The sequence below is a fragment of the Colius striatus genome, chromosome 2, assembly GCF_028858725.1.
Source record: "Colius striatus isolate bColStr4 chromosome 2, bColStr4.1.hap1, whole genome shotgun sequence".
Lineage (NCBI taxonomy): Eukaryota > Metazoa > Chordata > Aves > Coliiformes > Coliidae > Colius > Colius striatus.
The window spans coordinates 31585292-31611522 of record NC_084760.1 but is presented as its reverse complement, the minus strand read 5'-3'; the positions used below and the strand labels follow the sequence as shown (position 1 = coordinate 31611522).

The following is a 26231-nucleotide window of genomic DNA, read 5'->3' as shown; positions in this document are numbered from 1 at the left end:
GCAGGTGCACGTGATGAGTAAATACTGTACAGTCTACTGCAAAGCAGTACTTTTGGAGGCATCAGTCACTATTTGTTTTGGAGGCGATGCACACAGAACCAGGAACACCCCAGGTCCTGCTAACGCTCAGCATGCTGTGCCTGGATGCCACCTTCTTCTCTCAAAAGCCTTGCCTGCTGCTGACATCCCAGGACCTTGCAAGCTGGCTCCAACCCATGGGTTCATCCAGCCTGAGCTGCTGTTGTGAGCAGCATCCAGCTGAGCCTTAAGTACACTGCTAGAAGAAAAAAAATATCCACCCTCCAGCAGACCTTCTTCCTGACACTGGGATGTGAGACTTGAAGGAAATTGCATCTGCTCAGCCCCTCTTGGCAACCAGCTCCCAGACTCAGCCCAAATTCCCTCCCAGGACAGCAGCAGGGAGCCCTTACAAGGCTGGGACTGGCAGCCAGTGGCAGATGCCAGGACTGCCGTCGCCTGGCTGTGCGGGAGGGTTTAGGAGAGAGCTGATACCCTTTGTCCTTCCACACAGGAAGATTCATGTTGAACGAGCAGGTCTCTTGTGCCTTCTACAAATGTGTAAACGTGTGCCCACCTGTGGTGCTTGTTAAGGGTCTGTCCATTTTTAAATAGCTGTTAAATATCTGCTGTCTCTGCACATGACATCCTTTTAGATGGGCTTCATTGCATACATTCACGGTATATACAGAACACCGTATTTCATATATATTATATATCACTTGTATGTACACATTTACAAACCTTCAAAAATATATTGCACTTATATACAGTGTAGCTTCATCTGATGAGAGTTCACACAGTTACTAAGGCTAGTTCTTCATAAGCAAGGCAATTCTACATTGCCCCCAAATGACACAAGTGATTTCAACAGTCTGCCCTGCTCAAGAGTAAACATTATAAAGACTTTTCTCCAACCTGCACACAATTCCTACCAACATCAATTAGTAGTTTTGCAGCTTTACTTAGCAGAAAACAGTCCAATAAAATGGTATTAGCTGATAATGGGCTCAAACATGGATACTGAATAGATAAATAAGATATCACCACTTTAAAAGGCCACCTTCCAGGAGTTTTCCCCTCCTGTATTTACTAGTGTTTTCATACACTCTCTCTATTTAATTGCAGATCTTTGCTCACTCATTTCAAGTGCAAATAAGGTCATAAGCATTACAGTGTTCTTTGGAAAGAACAGAAACACAAACTTATTAAGCAAAACCACTGCTCTGCTCCCCAGAACAAGTCAACACCTGGCTTTCTTCTGGAGAAGATGATTAGTGTTTTGCCCAAGATCCTAAATTATGGGAAAATGTTCACTTGAGACCTTTGTTTACAATCCAGAGAGGATCCATGGTCTTAGATCTCAGTGAGAGTGAGCTTGTAAGATCCTCCAACTTCTTCAATCTGCAACTGGAAGGTATCTTCATTAGAATAGTGTTTCACAATGTTATCATCCATGTTGACCAGAATTCTGGAAAAAAAAAAAAAAAGAACAACAAAATGATTAAGGGAAATGCTACAGTTCTAAATGCCAAAGACAGCAAGGGTGCCCTCAAGTCTTCCAGAAACTGGACTGTCCAGAGGCAATACAATATCCCTGCTCACCTATCTCTGAGCCACTGCTACCTGTTAGCAGGTCTAGCTGTTCTTAGCTAAACCTGCCATCAAGGTTTGCAGCCTGAATGAAAGGGTCTTGGCTCACTGACCAGGGAAGGAGAAAGATCTCAGAACTGGTAGAAACCCTTTTGAAGCTGCAGAGACTGGGGCAGCCTTGGGGCTCTGAACTGGTTTATTTGACAACTATAAACACTCTGCACAAAACCCTACAGAGCCTGAAGGGGAGAAACAGGCAACATCTGGCCACTTCATTTGCTGCAACAGCTAATACCTGTGCATTTGTGTGCATGCACATGCAAGGCCATCCATAGCAGTGATTTAGCTGTCATCCATTCAAACCTTTTTGTAGTTATTCTGGTGGGTTAATTCTGCTATGAAAGCACAAACCTTGAAACTACATTGCAGAGGATGTATTTTTCCAGCCAGAGAGGCTCTGGGAAAGGGGCTAAGACACCAAAGTCACTTTAGAGAAAGAAACGAGAAAACTACTGAGAGATTAAAAGCAAAATCCAAAGCAGACGTGTTCAATGTTCAGGAACTTGATTATTTATGTTACAAAATAAAAGGACTGTGAAGCTTGGCCTCTGTGGGGAAAGGGCATTTCACAAGTAAAGCTCTCTTCACAATGTAGCACACAAGAAACCAACCAGGTTTAGTAATTGTAACCAAGGGTAGATGCAGTTGCTACAGTTAACCACTGCAACAATTTAATAGGTTAAAATAGGTTCTTCATCACTGGGAGTCTTTGACAGCAGGGGTTCACATAGCAATTAATTCAGAGGAGTCCTGTGACTTGTATGCACACAAGGAGTCAGACTACAGACTTCTACAGGACTCATTCCAGTCTTCTGCTCAATGAAGGACACTGCAATGCGATTAGCACGTTGTGTGCACCCACATGTGTCTGCAATGGTGTTTGCATATGTTTGCAGCACAAGGAGGAATCTGCAAGCAGACTTCCCTGCAGGTTTGAAAAGAGGAGCTCATATTCTCAGAGAGTGACTGCATAGGTATGTGCTACTCACCCTTTTTTACATTTTTTGAAGATTTTCCCTATTTTATCAAAAGGAACGTCATACTTGTCGGATATCTGGAACAAAAGAAAGCAAGCACTGGTGAAGCAAGAAGACTGCTGGTGTTGTCTTCCACTTACTGTTTTACAGAAAGGAAGAAGAAAAGGTGAGCAGATGACAACAACTGCTCTGCCCTATACAGGCAATACTGTCATCAACTGTAACCTAAGCCTACAGCTGCGAAACCCTCGTCTGCAGTTCGCCAGCTTCTGTGCAAAATATCTAATCATGCTCTAAACAAACCTGGCCACTGGCTGCTCAAGACAGCAATCCCTTGCCCTCACACCAAAACACCCACACATTCACAAAGCACCCTACACCCTGGTTCTCTGCCTCTCTTGGCTCTCTGTTCTCATAGCATATCAAAACTCATTTTTAAATTCAGTGTCAATGGGATCAGGTAAAAACTAGTCATCAAAAGAGCTGGAAGGAAACAGCAACAAAGGAAAGACCTCTGCTGCTCAGGACAGGAGTTGATCAGAAGCGTCCCACTTAGCCAGCAGGGTGACCTGAGGGTGAACCCACAGCCACTGAGCACAGTACTTTGCCTTATAAACTTCCAGGAAGTCAGGAGGTCAGGAACCCAAGCCAGGTTTACTTCGGCAAACTGCTCTTTCACTCTGACAAGTACCTAACTAATACATTTCAGGATGCAAAAGTAAGGGGGGTTTCCTCTGAGCCACAGCTGTGGGTTCTTGGTTCTTTGCTTTAAGAAGTGCAAGTGAAACAACAAAGATGCAGCTTCACTTCAGGACCGTGGGGTAAAGGAAGACTTCAGAACCTTCAACCCCTCTCCCCATTAGCCCCTATGTCCAGCCTGCCTGCGCTAGCAAAGCTCCACAGCCAGGAGTGAGCTTCAGGTTACAGAATCATCTCTGGGCCTCAAAGCTAATTGCAAGACCTGACTGTACAGCCCCAAAGCCTCTGTCCTCTAAGCATCAACAAGGCATTAGTCAGAAACATCAGTTTTGAGCTCGTGCCAAACATGGCACCATTCCTCAGAGTTAAGCTCTATATTTCCTTTGCAGCACTGCAGCAGCAGGGGCAGTGGAAGGCTATTTTGGAAGTCAAGTACCAGGGAGTAATTTCATGCACATATGCACAAATATATAAAACTCTTCAAGCACACTCAGAAGCTGGGACTTGGAGCTCTTCATGAGCAGGTTATGAAGCGGGGGGGAGGCTCTCCAAACAAGTCTTGGAAAGGCTAAAATAAACCCAAGCCACTGAATACACACTGGAAATCACTCCATCTCCTAATCAAAATACCCTCTCTGACATGAGAGATACCATGGAAGCCTACTGACTACTTTTTTTTTTTAAAACAAAAGTCGTAAGAGACCTACAGAGATGCTTCTGCAGTTTAGCTAAACCATAGCCTGCATAGGAATCGAGCCTAGGAGGCTCTCTCTCCAGCAGTGCCTGTCATTTTGGGACCCTCTCAGGTATCCAGTCATCAGGCTTGACAGATCTGGATTTTCAGGAAGGCTGAGAAACACCTTCTTGCATCCAGACCCAATGGATGTGGGGTAAGGTACTTAAAAGGGAAGCTTTCTGAAATCCCTTAATAATGAATTAAAGCATTATTTACATTAATTTCCACATTACTGAAAGGAAATCAGCCTTACAGTCCTTATCCAGAGGAGTAGGAATATGTGGACACAAGTTGTGACTGCAAATCCAGCTCCCATGTCTGTCCAGTGCTTAAGGACTGGATAGCCACAGATGACTCGCTTGTCTTCAAACCACAGGTGAGGACTATAAACCAGCCCTATTACTTACTGCTTCCATTAGACCTTTCAGAGATGGGGTCTTCAGCATCAGGGCATCAAAGACTTCCTCTGACTCTTTTCTGACATACAGTAACACTGAAAAGCAAATCAAAGAGAGGAACTTACTGCATAATTGCTCCTCAGAAACCATCTGCATATGATAATGGCTAAGTAATACACATTTGAGGTCTCATGAAGAGATATACATACATACACTGAAGACTGCATCAAAAATATACAGAGCTAGGTTGGCTGAAAACATACTTTCTGTACACAGAACTACCATAGACTCAAACATCTCTATTGTTATTTTTGAAACACAGATGAGTAGAACACAAAACACAGAGGTTTGAGACGCTGGGGTATCCATGTCTCACAGGACTTTTTGCAACACTGAATGGCTTGACAGATGCCAGATACCAGAGCAAATTAAGCCATCCCAGCCAGCTCCTCTTTTTTACATGATTTACTCGTACAGTCCTCTGCTCTTCCGACACTGTCTCATCTCTCTTCCTACCCCTTGCCATGTTTCAGTAATAATCCTACCACTGAAACACCAACCAGACTTATTTTCCTGCTAGGAGAGGAACAAAAGATTAAGAAACCCAATTAGGTGAGTATCCCTGGCATGCTCAAGCTAGTGAAGAGTCCTTGTACGTAACATCAGCCTCGTTAAAAACTGCATTAAGGCTGAGGAATAAGCCATGAGAGTAATAAAGCTTGGACTTCAACAGCTTTGCTTCTTTAATCCATCTTCTAATGACTAGGTATTCCAGTCTGGATCATTTACAAGGGTTCATCAGCCACAGCTTTGCCACACCTGCAACCCAGGACAATTACTGGCATATCTAAGTTGAACAAGGTAAACTCAGGACAGCACAGTGTCTTGATGCCTTTCCCCTGCTAAAGGCAGGTCTAAAAAAGAAAGACCGTAGATTCAAAATAAATGAAGACAACACACACACTCTGTGTTACAGCACAGGCCAGAGAACCTGTCAGAGAACAAAGGAGAGAGAATCCCATGGGCCTCGTTTTATGGCAAACAGCAACAAAAACATTCAAGAAATCTAGTTTCCTTTTATAAAATCCATCCTTCCTTACTAGTTTATCCAGACTACAAAAGTGCAGCCCCAGTAGGGTCAGTCTTGCTAGACATAACCTTCAACACATCACAAGTTAATCCACCTCTTAATCCTCTGAATTTAGTCATGGTCCTTCCACACATGACTGTCATCAGGCAGGTAATCCTCTGTACCATCTCCAGAGGGACCTCTCCTCTCCTTCCACAGCACCACAGCAACAACCAATCCCACACCATAGAGCACAAAGGTTGACAACAGGTTAAAAATAAGCAGAATATTCACTCAGTTTGCCTCTGAGGAGTGAGCAGCCCATTTTTCATTATAAGGAATGATGTAGCAGTTTTGTACCCAGAACCAGTTCTTGGCATTCATTGCTTAAAGTCCTAGAGAAGACTTCCAAGGTATTTTGTTGTGGATTACATGAAGAATTCTCTGCCCCAGTCTCCCCAGGAGACTGGTAAACTGCTCCTCTGAGTCTCCTTACTTACAGATTCATAGACAATTAGCATCTGAGTTGGCAGAACACCCTAGAGGTTCTGACACTGTAAAAGGTTTGTGGAGCTGAACTACATCCTGGTATACAATCTCTTTCTATTACTGCCCAAAGTCAGAAAAATCAGGCTAAAGCATACTCAAAAAATAAATTAAAACAACTCTTTAGCCTCAGATGTATCTCTCTGTCATGGTAGACAAACACTCCAACAATTCAGCCTCTGCAAGAAGAAATAATACCTCTTTTTGGCTCCTCTATTCTGGCCATCTTATTCGGGGTAGAGATAAAATCCTCTTCACCAATATAGGCTCCTCTCTTCAGGCTGGAGCTGTCATTGACAGGGCAAAAAGTTAGCAGTAGTACAGTTACAGGGGCTTACCCTCTGTCTAAGGGCAAGGCTTCAGCAGGCTGAAGCAACATAGCTCTTACCTTTCACCCTCCAGTTCTTCTGAAGCAACAGGAAGGACCTTTTAAAACAAAGGGGATATTTTCTTGACATAGGTAGAAAAACACAAGCTGAATTACCTAACTAGTGAGAACTTTATGTGGCACTCAGTCCTCAAAAAACACTACAAAAGGCTCTGAACTCTACTAAACAAAGCTGCAAAAGGACAGACCCATTAGCTGATATCAGATGTTCTTGTCAGCAATGCTCTCCCTATCCCTTCAAGTGCTATCTGTTAATAACAACTTGGCAATAGCTTTGTTTGCATTAGAGAATCACTGGCATGGAACAATGATCCTGCTGCATCCGGCATAAGCCAAGGTCCAACAGCATCAGGTTAAAGGACAGGGAGGCCCTGAGTCCCCAGCAGGAGCTGCAAGGGACAGGCAGCTGTCTCATCCACGTCGTTTGCTCATAAGTGCCTCAGTCCAGGACACAGGGGCAGACAAAGCTGTCAAGTGAGGAGCCAGCCATGACTACACTACTAGAAGTTGCTTTGGTCCAAGCAGTAAACACTGGCCTTCCTTTTAAAACAAAAATAATACTTGCACTTGGGGTTGTGAACATTTACCCAGAACTAGAATGCATTTCCTCTTACTATCTTTCCATCCCGCATCAAACACCACTTTAGCTAACCTTCCAAAAGCCACTATCATCTTCACCCTTTTTTATGAAGGGAAAAATTAAATCATAGAATCGTAGGTTCATGGAGAAATAGGAACACATAGGAGCCAACCAGCTGACTGGACTGGTGCAGAGTCTTCTGGCAGAGCTCACAGAATGGTAGGGGTTGGAAGGGACCTTTAGAGATCATCTAGTCCAACCCCCCTGCAGAAGCAGGGTCACCTAGATCAGGTCGCATAGGAACATGTCCAGGCAGGTCTTGAAGACCTCCAAGGAAGGAGACTCCACAACCCCTCTGAGCAGCCTGTGCCACTGCTCCCTCACCCTCACAGTGAAATAGTTTTTTCTTATGTTTAAGTGGAACTTTTTGTGTTCCAGCTTCATCCCATTACCCCTTGTCCTGGTGCTAGCTACAATAGAAAAAAGTGTTGCCTCAACCTCCTGACACCCACTCTTTGGATATTTGTAAATGTTAATAAGATCTCCCTTCAGTCTCCTCTCCTCCAGACTAAACAGCCCCAGTTCCCACAGCCTTTCCTTGTAACACTAGAGTCTTCTCAGAAAATACGTGGAAAAAGTCAGCCTCACAGATACAAGCTTATTCTCCATTCCTCTTAGTTTAGGCAATGCTCTTAGAAAGAAGGCAGGGTTTAGATGCTGTTGGAACATGCCAAAGCTCCCAGCACAGAGAAGTTCAAGATTTTGAAACTTGGTTGCACTCCAGTTTTTCCCTTCCCATTGCCTGTCAGCTGGGACCTTCCAGGAACGCTGGGGCCAGGCACTCTGGCAGCGGATCACAGAGCCACTTACTAGTCCTACAGCATGGCTCTTCACCTCACAGCAGCAGGCTGGAGGACCTCAAGGCCCACAGCACCATGCCAGGAACACAATGGACTTGACAAGAGAAAACCAGCCTGAAGCTCATTAAATGAAGTCCCATCTGGAGATGCTCTGGAAACATCACTTCAGGTTCATGGAAACGGGAGTTCACAGGCAAATAATTTATCCATAAGACATTCCCAGTTAACTCCAGCCAATGTGACTAGGAGTAACGTCTCTTGCTCACATGAGTCTCAGACAGCATTTGTTTACAGCATTGGTGCACGAAGGCTGGCATTTCTTGTGTATATACACACACACAGAGCATCTTAGAGCATCTTTGCCTTCTGCAAACACATCCCATAGCCCTCCTCATCCATACCCAGGAGCTTCACTTACGTGGGCACCACGCTGCAGATTTGCAAAGTGAACGTCGGGAATGAAAAGGACTGGCTGAGTGTCCAGATCCATGAAGGGCTTGAAGATGGTGATGTCTGTACGTTTGTGTGAGGGAAGCATCGGCACTTTGACATCAGAAACTGCAGAGAGACCAAAGATTGGAATAGAGGATAGTGAAGACACTGATGGGGACATGACTTTCCTACATCATTTAAGGGGTACATACGCCGTTGACCAAGGGTACTCTGCTGTCTGAGTCAAAGGGAGAAAGCTCCTGTGGTAGAGGACTTTGAAGCTGGGTTGTCTGCCTCGCAGATGAAGGCCTGGACCCTGAGGAAACAACTCATTTCACAGAGGAGTAGGAGTTTGCTCTATTTCTCCAAGTGAGATGCTTGACTTTGCTTAGATATTCAACTGGACAAAGGTCTGGCCACTCATCCCAGAGAAACTTAGGTCTTCCACATACCAAGCAAACCATCCAAAAAGAAGATGAAGGCTAGTCTGGGTCTCCTTCCTATCTGTTCCCTCAGAAGGTTGCTGGATTTCCCGGTATCAGGAAGGCAGAAACAAAGAAAGTGACCACCTACAATCCACACGGTTCCAGCTGGAAGCCTGTCAGAGGCGGCACCACCACACTACAGAGGCTGTACAAATACTGCTTCTTGCAAGATGCTACCTTTACAGTTACATTCCTATTCCACACTTTCAAGTGTTATAATTTCATTCATGCCATTGGTCAACCTGGTCACCTCCAGATGTCAGCCTCCAGTTCGACCCCTACAAGGACCAGCATTGCCTCCCACAGAGAACTTAGACCCTCAGGACTCACCAGCTGATGTGACACAGGGCACCAAGTGGGAAGACTTCACCCACAGAGACCCATTGGAGAGACAGTCAGGCAGGAGATGCCTTAAACTGCACTTCAGACACATTCACCTCAAACTGACCCCAGCTGAGGACTTTCATTCATTTTATCAAGTGTAAACATTTTGATTTTGGGTGGACTCAACTGCAAACAAAACATTTACACTTTCAGTGGAAAACAAACTTTTTCTTTGTTTTCTTTAACAAAATGGACATTTTGCAGGTGGCTCAATCTCTGTAGAAAATGGCTTTGTCCAGAAGTCACAACATGTTTCTGCTGTCCATGAGTCAATGCACACATGGCATTTGTGAGCCTGCAGGTGGGCATAACAGTTTACGGCTTAAAGCAATCAAAAACTTCCCACACAAGCACGAAACAGCAATGGATTGTACTTTCCAGGAAACTAAAGGTCACATCAGGCTAAGCTCAAGTGTAGGAAATTCAGGCTGGAAAGCAGCTTTTGTGAAGTCATAAGATCCTGGAAATCTGTATTGAAACTGTTGGCACTTTCCAGTCAACACGCAAAGGGCTGCATGCAGGAATCTTCTGGGAGTCACTGAGGCTACTGCATGTGTGAAATGCTAACACACGTGCCAAACCTACCTTTTACAATGTACTTTGGGAAAAAACCCAAAACCCAAGCCCTTTTTGCAACTGCCCTTGAGAAAACAGGTTCCTTCACAGCATAATCTTCTTCTGAAGCTGCTCCAGCAGCCTGTACCTGCTGCGTCAGGAAAATCCTGCCTGGCAAGCTGTGAGGTGCACAGCTGCTGAACCAGTTGGACTGTTAACTGCAGGGCTCTGACAGACACCTCAAGCAGAGCCAGGGAGAGCACACACCTGCTTTGTACAAAGGATGAACAGGGGGATACATTTTCCTCTAAACAGTTCTGTTGGTGAGTAACTAGTAATCCAAACACAACATCTGTTGCAGTCATCTTCAGCAGCTAAAGGAAAGCTACTCAGCTGGAAGTAGCTCCATAGCCTTTACATATTATGAGTGCCAAGGCCTTCACATCATAGAATCAGAGTCATTTTGGTTGTAAAAGACCTTTAAGATCATCAAGTCCAACCACTAATCTCACACTGCCGAGCTCATCACAGAATCTTAAAAGTGTTGGAAAGGACCTTGAGAGATCATCTAGTCCAGCCCCCCTGCCAGAGCAGGACCACCTAGAGTAGGTCACACAGAAACTCATCCAGGTGGTTTTGAATGTCTCCAGAGAAGGAGACCTCACAACCCATCTGGGCAGCCTGTTCCAGTGCTCTGTCACCCTCACAGTGAAGAAATTCTTCCTTGTATTTCTTTGGAACCTCTTATGTTCCAGCTTGTACGTGTTGCTCCTTGTCCTGTCATTGGACATCATTGAGAACAGCCTGGCTCCATCCTCCTGACACCTGCCCTTTATGTATTTGTAAACACTGATGAGATTACCCCTTAGTCTCCTCTTCTCTAAACTAAAGAGTCCCAGCTCCCTCAGCCTTTCGTCATACAGGAGATGCTTCACCACATCATCTTGGTGTCCCTGCACTGAACTCTCTGCAGCAGCTCCCTGTCCTTCTTGAACTGAGGGTCCAGAACTGGACACAATATTCCAGATGCAGTCACACAAGGGCAGAGTAGAGGGAGAGGAGAACCTCTCTCAACCCCCCAGCACCTCATCTACACGGCTTTTAAATATCTCCAAGGATGGTGACCTCACCACCCCCCTGAGCAGTTTGTGCCGGTGTCTAACAACCCTCTCAATAAAAACAGTTCCTTCTAATCTCAAAGCTAAATCTCCTATGGTGCAACTTGAGGCCATTTCCTGTTGTTCTATCCCTTGTTAATCTGAAGAAGAGACCAACCCTCTCCCTTGCTACAAGCTCCTTTCAGGTAGTTGTAGAGAGTGATCATGTCTCCCCTCAGCCTCCTTGAGGCTAAACATCCCCAGCTCCCTCACTGCTCCTCATCAGACTTGTGCTCCAGACTCTTCATTTCCCATCTCTGGATACCCTCCAGCATCTCAATATTGTTCTTGTAGTGAGAGGTACAGAACTGGACATAGTATTCGAGGTGTGGTCTCACCAGCGTCATGTACAGTGGGCCAATCACTGCCCTGGTCCTGCTGGTCACACTATTCCTGATACAAGCCAGGATGCCATTGGCCTTCTTGGCCACATGGACACATTACTGGCTCATGTTCAGGTGTTGATCGAGACCTCCACATCTTTTTCTGCAGGACAGCTTTCCAGCCACTCTGCCCCACGCCTGTAGCATTTCGTGGGGTTGTTGTGGCCCAAGTGCAGGACCTGGTACTTTGCCTTGTTAAACCTCATGCAACTGATCTCAGCCCATCAATCCAGCTTGTCCAGGTCCCTCTGAAGAGCCTTCCTGCCCTCAAGCAGCTCTACACATCTGCCCAGCTTGGTGCTATCTGCAAATTTACTGAGGGTGCACTCAATCCCCTCACCCAGGTCACTGATACAGATGTTAAACAAAACAGGCCCCAGCACTGAGCCCTGGGGCACACCACTGGTGATCGGCTGCCAGCTGGATTTAACTCCATTCACCACCACTCTGTGGGCCCAGCCATACAGACAGTTTTCCACTCATCTCAGAGCAGGTCAATCCAGGCCATGGACAGCCAGTTTCTCCAGAAGGATGTTGTGGGACACAGTATAAATGGCTTTACTAAAGTCCAGGAAGACCACATCCACAGCCTTTCCCTCATCCACTAAGCAAGTCACCTTGTCATAGAAGGAGAATAGGTTGTTCAAACAGGGCGTGTCTTTTATAAAGTCATGTTGACTAGGCCTGAACAACTTCTACTGGAGTTACTTACTATGGACCACTTTGCTCTAGAAAATCAAGCTTAAAGCTGGAAGCTCCCTCCCAAAGCTGCCATCACCTTGCTGCAGTTGCAAACACATTTTAACATAAGTTGAAGTCCAAGTATAGGATGATCAAGCTGAAAACACTTGGAACAGTTTCACTACTTGCTGCCACAGAGAGCTGCAGAGACCTTCAGCAGTGTCCAAAAATCACATACTCATCCTGTCATTTCAACTGCTAAAGACCATACCTGATTGAAAATATCACAGGACCATGTCTTGGAAAGGAAAAACTAGGTACAAGTCCTAAACAACTCATTATGTGAGGACTCACTACATTGCAAAACAAATTAATGGCTCCATATGCAATTGTTTAAAACAAACACTATTTCACTGGAGATAGAAACTGACTTAGGAGAGTTTTACCAAAATGAGATCTAGTATTTAAAATACCAAGGGAATAATTTCTACTTACAAGCATTCAACTGAGAGCTGGGGTCAGTGCACTTGCCTTTTCTTTTACTTTGCTTTCGCTCTTCATCCCTGATCTTCCTCTCTGCTCCCTGTTAGACAAAAGATCAAGGGGAACAAGAGGAGAGAAGTCCTTTTAGTTTGTTTTTTTTTGTTGGTTTTTTTTTTTTCAGCTGTAGAAGCAGGAACACGGATTCTTCCAGAGCTATATTTATGAAGGTCAGCTCCATGATACGAGTTGCAGGTTTGCAGACTTTGAGATCTGTTCAGTGGTTACTTTCACATGCTGTCATCTAATGAAATCCAGTGATCAAATCCAAGATGCAAACACACTTGCTTTTCTTTCAAGACACATGAGGATATGATGAAAAAAGATATATACAGCTATAATAACTGTATAAAGTGTGACATAAAAATATATCTAAACTGCTTAAAACAATAAAATCTTGCAAGTTCTCCCAGGTTAAGAGTTCACCAGACCAGCATATTGCACGCTGAACCAGTAGCCTTCACTGACCTCAAGCTGAAGATATGCATAATTGTAAAGCAGACATTACTTCTCTCTATTGGAGCCAGACTCTGGGGAAGCCAGACACCTAATCAGGTTCTCCCCATGGTTCCTGGCCGCCCAAAGAAACATATTTTCTGCAACATGCAGGCAGCTGTGATGGAGAGAGAGGAAGAAGGAAGGAAGGAGTTTTCCACTGGAATCATGCTCATTCCTCCAGCTCTGCCCAGATCTCCCACGTAACTGTGGGTTAAGGCAAGGATGTCACATCAACAGTTGCATAGAGTGATAAGCCCACAGTAGGTTCCCAACACTCAACCAGATCACTGCCCCAAGCAGTATACACAAGTTCTACTTGTTTCCCAACACCCTCTCACAAAAGAGGGGAAACAGGAACAGTTATCTGGACACAGGAAGCCATTATTTCTCATTCCCACCCCTGCAAGCTGCTAAAACACATCCCACACCCTTGCACAGTGCTGGAGGAAGACTAGATTAGCTATGGTGATGTCAAAAAGCATGTGGCAATGGGGCACAAATCTCCCAGCTGATTTGTTTGAAAGCAGGAAGGTTCATCAGAGGGACCTGGATAGGTTGGATGGGCCAAGGCCAATTGTATGAGGTTCAAGGAGGTCAAGTCCTAAGTCCTGCACTTGGGCCAAAACAACCCCAGGCAATGCCACAGGCTTGGGACAGTGGCTGGAAAGCTGCCTGGAGGAAAAGGACCTAGGGGTGTTGGTTGACAGCAGCTGAACAGGAGCCAGCAGTGTGCTCAGGTGGCCAAGAAGGCCAACAGCATCCTGGCTTGATCAGAAATAGTGTGGCCAGCAGGAATAAGAAAGTGATTGTCCCACTGTACTCAGCACTGGTGAGGCTGCACCTGAAATATTGTGTTCAGTTCTGGGCCCCTCACTACAAGAAGGACACTGAGATGCTGGAGTGTGTCCAGAGATGGGTAACAAAGGTGGGGAAGGGTCTGGAGCATAAGTCTGATGAGGAGCAGCTGAGGTAGTTGGAGGTGTTTAGCCTAGAGAAGAGGAGGCTGAGAGGAGATACGATCATTCTCTACAACTGCTTGAAAGGAGGTTGTATCAAGGTGAGGGTTGGTGTTTTCTCCCAAGTGATATGTCAGAGGAAATGGCTTCAAGTTGTGACAGGGAAGGTTTAGATTTGAGATTAGGAAGAACTTTTTTACTGAGACAGTTTTTAAACACTGGTACAGGCTGTCTAGGAAGGTGGTGGAATTACCATCCCTAGAGGTACTTAAAAGATTATAGATGAGGTACTGAGAGATATTATTTAATGATGGACTTGGCAGTGTTGGTTTAATGGTTGCACTTGACGATCTGAAAGGTCTTTTCCAACCAAATGACTTTGATTCTGTAAATCAATAATTATGGGTGACAGGATACCCATTTCTGGTTAAGTAGCAGTGGGCATGTCTGCACTAGCAAGAAAAAACAAAATTAGCCATAGCATTTGATATGCATTAACATGCATCACATTTTCTCCAATCTAACAGCATGGACACAGGTAGTTGCTGTGAAAAAGAAGAAATTACTGATGAAGACACAGTGATTGCCAGCTTCACTTGGCCCCATAACTGTAGTGAGCTGTATCAGCTTTAAGAGATCCCACCTAAACCTCAGTACCCCTGGACATGCATCCCTCTGCAACTTCCCTTACCAGAATAGTCATAATCTCAGTCTGACAGCAGAAAGTTCAGATTTGGCCTCAGCCCTGTCTTCTACCTTTCACGTGGAAATAATACAGATCTGCTACTCAGACTCTGTGCTACGGAGAACAGCACCTGCTTCCTTGTGGAGAATGTGCTAATCCATCAAGAGCATACATTTTGAGCTAATCTCTCTCTTTTTTTATGTGGGGTTTGAGACATATTTACCTTGAACAAATGGACTTTCAGGCAGAACTCAGGCTATAGATACAGGAGGAAAGTTGTGTCTTGATAACAGGATTTTCTGCCTTGCCAGTGGGAGCTCAGTGACAGTCAGGGTCAGGTTATTTTAAGAAAAGACACAGGCAATCCTGTTTTCCTTTGCACCATTATGGAATGCAACTTGTAAGAAGGAGGTTTTCCCAACTTCATCACCTAGAGAACAGCCTACAGTCTTATCTGTGTGTTATGAGATGCATTTTTTTTCTTTCATTGTTTAGTTTCCCCTAAGAGTCTCCCACTGTGTAACGGACTCTCGTCCTGAGAAGGGAAAATGGCTTTTTGGGGAAAGCTGCTATCTATCCCTGCATCCCTCCCACAGAGAGGTGTGTTGTATTTTATAACCAACAGAAATGCAGGGAAAAGTGTGCCATTGAATCCGGACACACTGGGATCTGCACTCTTTGTGATATTATGGGATTCGCTGCTCCCACACAGAGCTGGGGCAGTCAGGTGTGCTCTGAAGACAGAGGACTGCTCCCCAGCCTCTCTCTGCACACCCTCTCCCTCTGGGTACAGCTCTGGCACACAGTCTGAGCTGTTCAAGCTCTTCCTCTGCCCAGTGGCTGAGCTGTCAGGGGATACTGGAGGACAAAAAAGTGGAGGTGTGCGTTTGCAGCCCAGAAACCAAATTATGTCCCGGGCTGCACAAGTAGTGGCGTGGGCAGCAGGTCGAGGGAGGTGGTTCTGCCCCTCTGCTCTGCTCTGGTGAGAGCCCCCCTGCAGCACTATTTCCAGCTCTAGAAGCCTCAGCACAGGAAAGACATGGACCTGTTGGAGCAGGTCCAGAGGAGGCCACGAAAATGGTCTGAGGGCTAGAATATCTCATCTGTGAGGAAGGGCTGAGAGAGCTGGGGTTGTTCAGCCTACAGAAGGTTCTGAGGAGCCTTCCAGTATATAAAGGAGGCTTTCAAGAAAGAGATAGAACCTATACCTCTCACTAAGCCTATAGTGACAGGACAAGGGGTTTTAAGGATGGTTATAAACTGAAAGAGGGCAAGCTCAGACTAGATATAAAGGAAGAAATATTTTTACATTGAGGGTGGCGAGACCCTGGAACAGATTGCCCAGAGAGATTGTGGATTCCCATCCATGGAAGGGTTCAAGGGCAGGTTGGATGGGGCTCTGAGTATCTGGCCTAGCAGCAAGTGTTCTTGCCCACAGCAAGGGGGTTGGAACTAGGTGATCTTTAAAGCTCCCTTCCAATTCAAACCATTCTGTGATTCTGACATCATGCAACAGAAGGAACAGTCTCAGTGGTGCTGTCCATCTGCACCAATGCTGCCTCCCCCTGCCTTGCACCATCTCCTTCCAACATCATCCTGTCTGTTTCTGACATTCCACAGCACTGCCCATCACCACAAGAGTAATAGCAGGTCCCAGAAGACAATACTAGCTATAGGTTGTGAGAGTCCTGCGCTTAATCTTCCCCACACAGGTGCTTAGCCAAGGCACAATTTACAGCAGCAAAGGTCATCTTTCTCTGAGACAGGTCATTCCCATCACTACACAGCCTAAAGACTGCTGGGCCAAGCCTAAACAAATCTTGGGCCATAACATGCCACAGGATGACACCACTACACCCACAATGTTTTTGCTCAGGTCTTGAAATCATGTTGGATTAGATGAAGACCAAACACCCTGGGCACCCAGAGGACCTGCTTTACACAGCGAGAGCACAAAGGGGAAGATAGAAGTGCATGAAGAAACCCAGTGGAGGCAGCTGGCAGAAAGTAGAAACAACTATCAGCAGCCTTCCCTTCCACCCTAAGCATGGGAATTCTCCTCTTTCACTCCTTTCCTGAGCAAAAGACATCACACAACACTTACGGTTGCCAATGTCTAGGTTCAAAGTCAGGGCAGGCCTGCAACCCAAACATAGCCTTAACACACAAAGGAACAGAGGGGACCCACACAGAGCTGTCCCTTTAGGTGGCCACAGCATTTTGTGCTGCTTTTTCCAACAGACCTCAACAGCATAAACTTGGCCCTCCACAAAGAAAACATGGGTAACAGCACTTCTACAGGTACATGTGACTGGCCACAGGAGGACAAACACACTAAGGACTGCAGTACATGTGGATATGTCAGTAATGATGGGCTGATCTTTAGTGTTCACAGGACAAGTCACTACCCAAGATTGAAAGCAGGGCAGAAAATGGGTGCCCTTTCCGAAACATCAATGCTCTTACAGGAGCCTGGAGAAGGTGGTCAGCACTGGGCTCCGTGAGTCAATACCTGTAAGGACACAGGTCTGCTCACAAGAGCCCTCTCTCACTCCACGCCTCAAATGAACATTGGATTACACAGTTTGATCCCAAAGGATGACAAACAGTATTCATCTCATCAGCCTCTGTCTTCAGCTCTCACTGCTGGACCCAGCTCAGATCTGAAAGGCAGCAAATCTCAACACCATTTCTATAAATGCAAACTGCAGAATCAGCAGGCACCAACCTCACAATGACTGCATGTTCACAGAATGAGCAATAGTCAGATTACATACAGAACAGTAATCTTTTCTCCTTCTCTTCCTCATTTCAGGATTAATTTGAAAACTATCTGGAGGAATAAAGCAGGAGGAAAGGTCAAAATCCCAAAGGAAAATAAAGGATACATGGGCATTACTGTACTATACAGAAATTTATGGTATAGATCTCCATGGCTATTCCCATGGCTTTCCTTAAGCTATGTCATGTCTGCCCTGTTCATTAATCGATTTGTCTGATTAGTCAGTGGCACAAGCCTCCCAGTAATTTTAGAAGTGTCAGCAACTAACTGGACAATTTATGAGTAAAAGATGCTCCCCTTCCCTGCAGCAAATCTACACTCACTGGTACTGTAGAGAATACAGGTTGACAACACACAAGAATTGCAGATAACGAGAGAGTTTTAGATGACACACCTGCCTCAGTCTCATTTTACAGGAGGGAAAGAGAGGGTTAAAAAAAAGGCCTGAAAAAAAGCCCATGAGACCCAAGCTTACTGGCAAGCCTTTAAGGTAGCTCTGGAGAGAATTCACATACTCCCGGGTGAATTCTTTGCAGGAATCATCACAACAGCAGCCATCTCCGGGGTGCACTTAGAAGACAACTGAGTAGTTTTACATAGGCAGCCAGCTACAGTAGCTTCTCCTAACCATGCAGGAAAGCAGAAGGGCCAATTTAAAAGCATATAGATGGACAAAAAAAGGCAGCAGGATGGGTCAAGGGGATGCTACAGCAGACATAGACTGTAGAGTGCTCCACATATTTTGAGAGGTAAATGGAGGCAGAGCAATAGCACAGGAGATCAGTCTTTGCAGAAGTGTCCTGAGAGACGACAAGGCAAGACCACACAGTATGTAACCAGTGCAAATCTAGCAGGGGACTCAAGAGGGACAGTCACAAGCTCAACTCACATCTGCAGCTGCACAGAGAAGTATTTGAGATGCCACTTACAAAGAGTCTGGGTGCAAAGAGTGAGAGGCCTTAATCAACTAGGATGCCAACAAAATGGGAAGACTGTGTGGTTCACAGCAATTAAAAGGAGGACTGGGGAAGTCCAGGCAGCAGTTATCCCAGCCTACAAAGGTCTTGGTCACTCTGGAAATAGTAACATTGCATGCTATTTGCTCTTGTCATTCAAAAGACTGTTCAGGTAGGAACACTTTACAGAGATTGGGAAATGTCCTTTATTTGTAAACTCAGTCAAGCTTTTTCAACTGCTTTCAGTTCAGCCCTTGCTGGTTCTTTCACAACATCAGGTGAACAGTGGCTTTGAGGGAAGTGTTAATTCTCTGGGTGCTAAATGTGGTAGACAGAGCAGTGAAATTACAGCACCCATCCAGTCCTAAGTGGGCTTGGTTATCCTACTGTATCTCACAGGGCTATGTTGCTGAAAACAGCAACATTCACCATTCATAAGATGTGCAAGTTATTGCATTTTTTTAATAGCAAATGCATTAAGAACACACAAGGAAATTTAAAAGGACCAACAAGACAGCTCGGGAAAAAAGACAAGCTTCCACTTGCTCCAATCAACAGTGATGACTTCTCTTACTGAAGGCACTCTGCAGGACTTGCCAGTGGCTGGAGTACTGACAGCCAGTGTTCTGCCACAGGCTGACCTTTCTGCAAAGTCAATCCTCAGGAACACTTCTCAGCGCCCCAGCATTTTGAAAGTAGCAAATTTATCTGAGGTCATCATAACATCTATGAGCCAAGTAGAAGAGGGTGAAATTTTTTCCTTGCAAAGGCTGAACACAGATGGGAGTTTTCAGTGAGCACAAAGAGCAAGTGGCAGAATTAGGAAAAAAAAGAAAAAAGCAGCTACTAAGCTGTGGAAAAACTTTTCCCAAAAAAGTCACTGGCACATTGACTCAATCTTACCTTGTCACAGAAGACTTTAATCTGGCAGTAGGCTCTATGGACAGGTTTGTTACTCCTGTTATTGTAGCTGTAGGTGTCAATCTGAAGATTCAGGGGCAGGCCTTTAACTCCCTTCTGAGAGGAGAAATCCGTGCTGAGGCAGTTCACAGAAATGAAAACCTGTAGAAGAGGAAAGCAGCACCTGTCAGTAGTGACACACAAACTCCTGGCTGGCCACTGAATCACGGACTACTGTGTGTGCAGAGATCTAAATGCTGGTCCTTGCCACTACAGGTAGGACTTCTGCCTTCTAAGAGATTAAGGAAAACACACAAGAAACAGTGTTACGTTCTTCATTCTTTATATAAGTCCTCTTTATTAAGAGGAACAAAAACCCTTTGTTCAGAGTGATTTTCAACACTCTCCAAATTTTACAAAGACTCCAACCACCTTTCACAGATATTCCCGATTATGACATTTGGGGTCTCTTAGATCAACTTTCAGGAATGGCAATCCTCCTACACCCAACCCTCCCTGCCCAAGGCTTTAGCATCTTGGTAAGAACATGGCCACGCTACAAAAAAACCCCAAAATTATGTTACTTTGGACAAGTTAAAACAAAGCTTTCCCTGAGCTTTATGTAAGCTGCTAGGAGCACAGCTTATGCTTAAAACTACTTGGGGTTTTCTTGTTGGTAGTGAGTTTTCTTAAAAACGATGTTAAAAGCTTTTAAACAAAACCTTAGGCAAGATGTTATCTTTAAACATAGATGGAATAATGTCCTTATTTCAATGAAAGAGTTTCTGGGCTTTACACTTAAGAAGATAAACACCATTTTGAATATTCCACAGTAAGAGCTACAATACCCCGTGAATGTTCAGATCAAAAGAGAAAGAATAATATTTTCATTATTCTAATAAAAAAATAGAATTATGGAGAAAATGAAGAGGGATTTTCAACGTATTTGTTTTCATAATTGCCAAAAAAAGCCCCAAATAAACAACCAACCAAACTTGGAACAAAACAAAACCAAAACCAACACCCAGCAACCCACAACCACAGAACAAGCCAAACGCTGCTTAAGAGAAGGAAGAAATATTCCTGTGTGGATATGAACAGATAGATCACAGTACTTTGTATCCAGAATGTGCACCTGCTTTGTGCCAAGCCTTTCTCCAGACACAGTTCTCATTATTGGCACACCTCAGAAGAAGCTGCAATGATTAATTACCAGGAATTAATGAGCTACCAATGGCTCCTCTCCTCTCTGTATCAAGAACAAAGGCTGTGAACTCACCACTTAAAAAAAATAAAAATAAATAAAGCCTCTTGGCAGAAATGTTGCAGGAATATTGTCCCAGCCCCTGACAGCTCCCGGCTGTGAGAGGGCTGTGAAGCGCCTGTGACATGGGCTCTGCAGGCAGTTAGTGCCACCTCCCGGTGGCACCTCCTGCTGCAAAGTCTCGGGGGAGGTTTCAAAAGCTCACAGGTTTGGGTTGAATTTGTGGTTTTGAAAAGAGCTTAGTAAGCGTTTCTTTGCACAGGTTCTGCAACCAGTTTTAACAAAAAAGGATAAATGGAAATATAATGCTGTCTACACAATTTCTTTCCTTTTGAGGAGCAACTCACCAAAACAGAAAATACATTTTTAAGATATTCTCGGACAGATATACAGAACCATTTTGATTGGAAAAGACCTTTAAGATCACCAAGTCCAACCACTCACCTCACACTACCAAGCCAACCCCTAAACCACATCCCTCAGCTACACAGCTTTTCAATACCTTGAGGGATGGGACTCCACTACCTCCCTGGACAGTCTGGGTCGGTGTCTGTAACAACCCTCTCAGTGAAAAAGGTCTCCTTAATTTCCAATCTAAACCTCCTCTAGTGCAACTTGAGGCCATTTCCTCTTGTCCTATTACTTATTACTTGGGATTGACCCTTACCACGCTAAAACCTCCTTTCAGGTAGTTGTAGGGAGAGATAATGTCTCCCCTCAGCCTCCTCTAGGCTAAACATCCCCAGCTCCTTCAGCCACTCCTCATCACACTTGTGCTCCAGACCCTTCCCCAGCTTTGTTGTCCATCCCTGCACACACTCCAGCACCTCAATGTCCTTCTTTTAATGAGGGGCCCAAAACTGAACACAGCAGTTGGAGTGCAGTCTCATCAGCACCGAGTACGGGGTGCAATCACTTCCTCGGTCCAGCTGGCTACACTAATATAAGATTTGACTTACATACACAGGTTAAATGTCTTCACTCGTAACAACCTGTCTTCATGTTCATGATTCACCTGCAACTGTCTTGTGGCCCCTGTGAGCAGCATCAGCCAAGCACAGAAATTCAGTAAACACAGTCCCCATCCCTCCATTTGTGCACATACAGCCTCACAGGGTCGGTGATGCCCCTGCCAGGTCCCACTTGTGCAAAGGGATACTGGAAGGCATAAGCCACCCCTGACTGCTGCCAGAGTGGCCTGTCAGAGCTCCGTGTCAGCTATTCCAGTCTGCAGCCTCACTCTGCGGGGCCCTGTGCTGGCACAAGGCGCAGTGACAGTGGCGCTGAAGATGAGTCAGAGCTCCATGCCCAATTGCCTTCCAGCCTGGGCCTCAGCATCTCAAACCCATCGTCTTCCAAGACAGCTTTTTTTGAAAGCATTAAAATACATCCCAAATCACAGCCAGGAAAATTATAGTAAGATAAAGTCTGCTCCAATCTTCCCCAGACTAACCCAAATCATGGTTTTGCCAGCTTTTATCCCCCCCGTCCCTTCCCTTTTTTGTTGCTTTCAGCTTTATAAGGGCATTTTGCATGCAGTGCTGGCACACCCAGAAGGAAAGCTTCAAGGAGTTTGTAGAGCTGTTTTCACTCACTTTGGAGCTAGGTAATCAGATGTATGCATAGCCTGAATAATTATGTTCCCTGAGCAGGAGGTGTGTTCTTTAAACAGAGCCTCGGCTCTGGTGTTTGTATATTTTTGCATTTTAAATTTTCATTTTATTTACCCATACTGAATATTCACATGCAACTCTCATGTCTGCATGAAGAAATGACTGCATTCTTCAAGAAAACATGTCCAAGCCAGCAGATCCACCATAGCCTCAAAATTGTTGTGAAATCCCTTGTTAGAGTTTCACATCAGTGGTGCAGCATGGTGAGCAACACCAGCTCCATGGTGACACTTCTTTACCAGATAATTCACGTCCAATTTCAGTTTTCACAGCTTAGCAGCCATGCAAAGCCCACATAGAACACTGGGCTGAAGGTGGAAGTGTTGGTCTTGGTACAACAGACACAAAATTTGCAGCAGCAGAGTTGCATTGGTATCCCATGGGAATTTGAGATAGTCTGTCAGATGACAAAGATTATCTTCCTACTTTAGAGTCTCCTCATTTGATTAGCTTTGGCTTAAAGAAGCTGACTTCATTTTCATGCCATTTATGTCTTCAGGACTCTGGGCAAGAGATGACAACTAAAACCAAATCACCTCTCTGAAGCAAGTGACCGAGCCACAGTTTGTCTTCAACTGTTTGCACAAAGCCATTTCAGTTCAAAAGGATCATCTACATCTCCCTACCCGTCTTGCAGTTCCTACTTTTGAGCAACTCTGGGTTACCTCAAGTTCCACAGAAACAGTTTCAGTGAACATCTTCTCCAGTTTGGGCTAAAACAGTTTCAAGGCAGGTGCTTTCTGTTCAGGAAGATTTGACTTGCGTTCGAAAAGAAACATAAGGCCAAGTGACTGCGCCAGCTACATCCCCACCCCAAAATTGCCAGAAGAAAGAAAAACGTAACCACAGAAGTTGCTCTGCGTCTTCAGCCTGCTGAGCAGGATTCCTTTTCATGTGTCCAACCTATTTTTCTAAAGGCAGTTCCGCATTCTCAGCTATATTAAGATTTGTTGTTACTTTAAAAAAAAAAAACACACAACATTTTCATGTCACCTCCCCAGATTCAACATAAAGACAAGCACTTAAAAATAGAGCATTGTCAAGCCTGAGCATTTACAAACATGACTCGAGCCTTCAAAAGCTACACAGATTTTTCTCTAAAACTGCCATTTCTAAAGGGATGAGAAACCTGTTTGAGTAATATTGCCTGCTTGGCTGTTACGCCTTTAGTCTATATTTGAATCACGTTTCCAAGCTTTTTTCTCTAACCAAAGCCAAGCTTTACTTTCCTTTCCCTTTTTGTTGATTTTTTTTCTTTACACTTCTTAAAATCTTACTAGTGAAAGCTTCCATTGAAACGAATGGCTTCACAATGGCAGGGCTGCAGACAAAAACACCAGACAGCATGAAACCTATGAGCCAACACTGACCCCAACATGCTCCAGAGCCTCCTCTACCCAACACCACGCTGGGTTTTCTGCAGCCTTTGGGGCGGACAAGCAGCAGCCCAGCAGCTCATGACGAAAGACGGAAGGCAGAAGGATTAAAGCACCTCCTCTGGGATCTCGCTGGAAGTCAGTGTGGGAAGAAGCCAGACCTCATCACTTCCTGCTCTGCTTTAACCACCCCACCACTCGCATCCCTCCTCACCCACCGAGGCGGAAACACACCGTGCCCACGCTCTGATCTACAAGAAATGATCTTCCATTTTAATAATGCAGCAAAAGAAAACGAACCTAGCAGCTCTGCTCTGTGCCCTCAAGGGTGGGCAGGGGAGACAGCCAAGTTCTTTCTACACAGCACCTTTTTCTAACAAGATCTGCCTTTCAAACAAACCAGGAAAAACAGGCATAATTAAAGGGCAATCAAAGCGCTGCAGGAACCTCGCTGTCAGCGAGATGAAAGATGTCTTTTTTAAATGAAGGCCTGCATTCCCAGGTCTCTTCTCCCTGGTTTATCTTGGACGCCGTGCTCTTTTGTCACACAAAAAGCACCAGCAGTTTTGACTAGTCCAAAGGCTACATATACAGCAGCTTTAGATGAAATGTCACCTTATACAGCCTCTTCTGACTCATCACAAAGCAAATTTGAAAAGGAACAATATGTAGGTACGCATCAATGTCTAGGGTGGTTATAGGTAATGGCAAGTAACTCAGATCAGTACTAACAGCCTACAAGGTCTGGCCAGTCCACAGCAAACACAGGCATAGTGAGACCTTAATGGGCCAGTAACAGGTCTCCCCATTATGCAAAGACTTGTACGTCCTTCTGGATGAGACCCTACACAGAAGACTTGGGACAATCCCAGTCTGATCGCCTTGCTTCACATGCCTTTCATTTCAATAAAGGACAGGTAAATTGAATTCACCTCCTGCTATTTGTGTTTCATTATCATTTCTGTACACAGAGGATGAAGGTATCACTCAATAACCCAAGTCCATTGGGTATTTCTTTCTCGGTTGAGAATTCAGATAAAACCTTTAGCTCTGTTCTAGCACTAATAGACAAAAGCCTCTCATTGGAATGTTATATTCAAATTATCAGGATGCTCTTGATTTTGGATTACTGTGTTTGTACAGAACACAAAGTCTGGAGCCTACAATACAACAACCAGGGAGAGGTTAAACTGTAACAAGCTTCTTTCCAGAGAACATCATTGGATACCATTTTTCTGAGTCTTGGCCAAATAATTTCAATGTCCTGCCCTAGACACAGCAGGCAAAGGGATTCTAGTGTGTCCTGAGCCCATTTCCCCAACACAAAGTCTCACCTGTGGACCAACCACCACATACCCTCATGGCAGGCCAGCCTGAGGCCACACACAGCCCTCGCTCAGAGGGACTCATGGACCCTATGCTGCATCTCACTGGGCCTTCCCTCCAAGCAGCAAGGCCATTCCTGTGGTCTCTGGCTGGGGACAGCAGCAGTCACTGTGCAGCTGCCTTGATCTACAATTATTTTCACTTTTTGCAGGACAAAGGGACATAGAAATCTTCAACCAAATTGACCTGAACAAGACCCTTTGAGGCTACCACAGTAGATTAAAAACCAGAGGAACAAGCTAAAGGATCCATCAAACCCAAATAAAAGAACTTGCATGTGGACTGGGGCACTTGAACAAACTTCCTTTTCTTCTGCCTGCACAGATTCCCTTGGAGACCCAAGACACACACACACACACCTTTCATCATTACAGAGTGGGAAGCCACACAGCTACTGCCCACACCAGGACACAGATGCTTCCCTCAGCAGGAATTCCGGGAATGTCAATGCAGAGGCCAGCAGCTACCAGGTCACTTGGTGTCCTGCAGATGTGAGTGCAATTCAGGGGTATGTAGCCACCTAGTCACAGCACTCCTTGCTGGCTAGCTGAAGGAGCAGCCCTAGGCCCAAATTCCACAAACAACTCATTTATCAGTCCTACACTGAAGAAAAATTACCCGGAAACTAAAAGGTTGTTATTTGAGTTCTGATGGGGGAATGCATGTGGTTTAGGCTTGGACAAATATAAACACAAAAAAGGGACAAATAAATGGTCTTTTCTAAGCATTTGTCTATATGGATGCATGTAAGACAGGCCCTGATGTACTTGATCGGTGCTGTGAGCTGACTGGATGCAAATCATCACCTCCAGCCCAAAAGCCTTCTAAACTCCAGCAGTGCAGCTCCAGGCCCTTCGAGAGGCAGAGCTGTCAGCATGGGCACCGTGCTGGCTTCAGCTACGTGGCTTCCAGAACTGGTGCTGGATTCTGGCCAGGCAGCTGGCAGTGAGGCAAGGCAAGCACAGCGCTGCCTGCACACAGCCACAGAGGCACATCCTAAGAAAACAGCACTGGGAAGACTGTTCCGTCCTTAAAAGAAGGAAGACAAAAAAAAAAAAAGCTTGTACAGATCACCTGAGAGGTGGTTAATCTTGCTGCTCTCACATTCGTTTCTTCACCTCCCACATGCACCACAGGTTTTGCATCAGCAGGAGGCAAGCCAGGAGAGAGAGATAAAAAAGTTGGGCAACTCATGCACCTGTGGGCTCCACAGC

At 45.1% G+C, this 26231-nt stretch overlaps 1 protein-coding gene across 1 annotated transcript in view; it reads right to left on the bottom strand.

Annotated features, from left to right (window-relative positions):
* Positions 1–1374: 1374 nt before the first annotated feature.
* The window catches only part of GRHL1 (grainyhead like transcription factor 1), a 44533-nt gene continuing 19676 nt past the window's right edge, over positions 1375–26231 (bottom strand). Inside the window, exons 9-16 of the mRNA XM_061990111.1 lie at positions 19322–19480; positions 12533–12584; positions 8343–8482; positions 6485–6522; positions 6295–6383; positions 4491–4576; positions 2661–2725; positions 1375–1489 (exon numbers count right to left, since the gene is read on the bottom strand). Coding sequence (XP_061846095.1) covers positions 1375–1489; positions 2661–2725; positions 4491–4576; positions 6295–6383; positions 6485–6522; positions 8343–8482; positions 12533–12584; positions 19322–19480 — 744 coding nt within the window. The remainder of the gene's footprint in view (positions 1490–2660; positions 2726–4490; positions 4577–6294; positions 6384–6484; positions 6523–8342; positions 8483–12532; positions 12585–19321; positions 19481–26231) is intronic.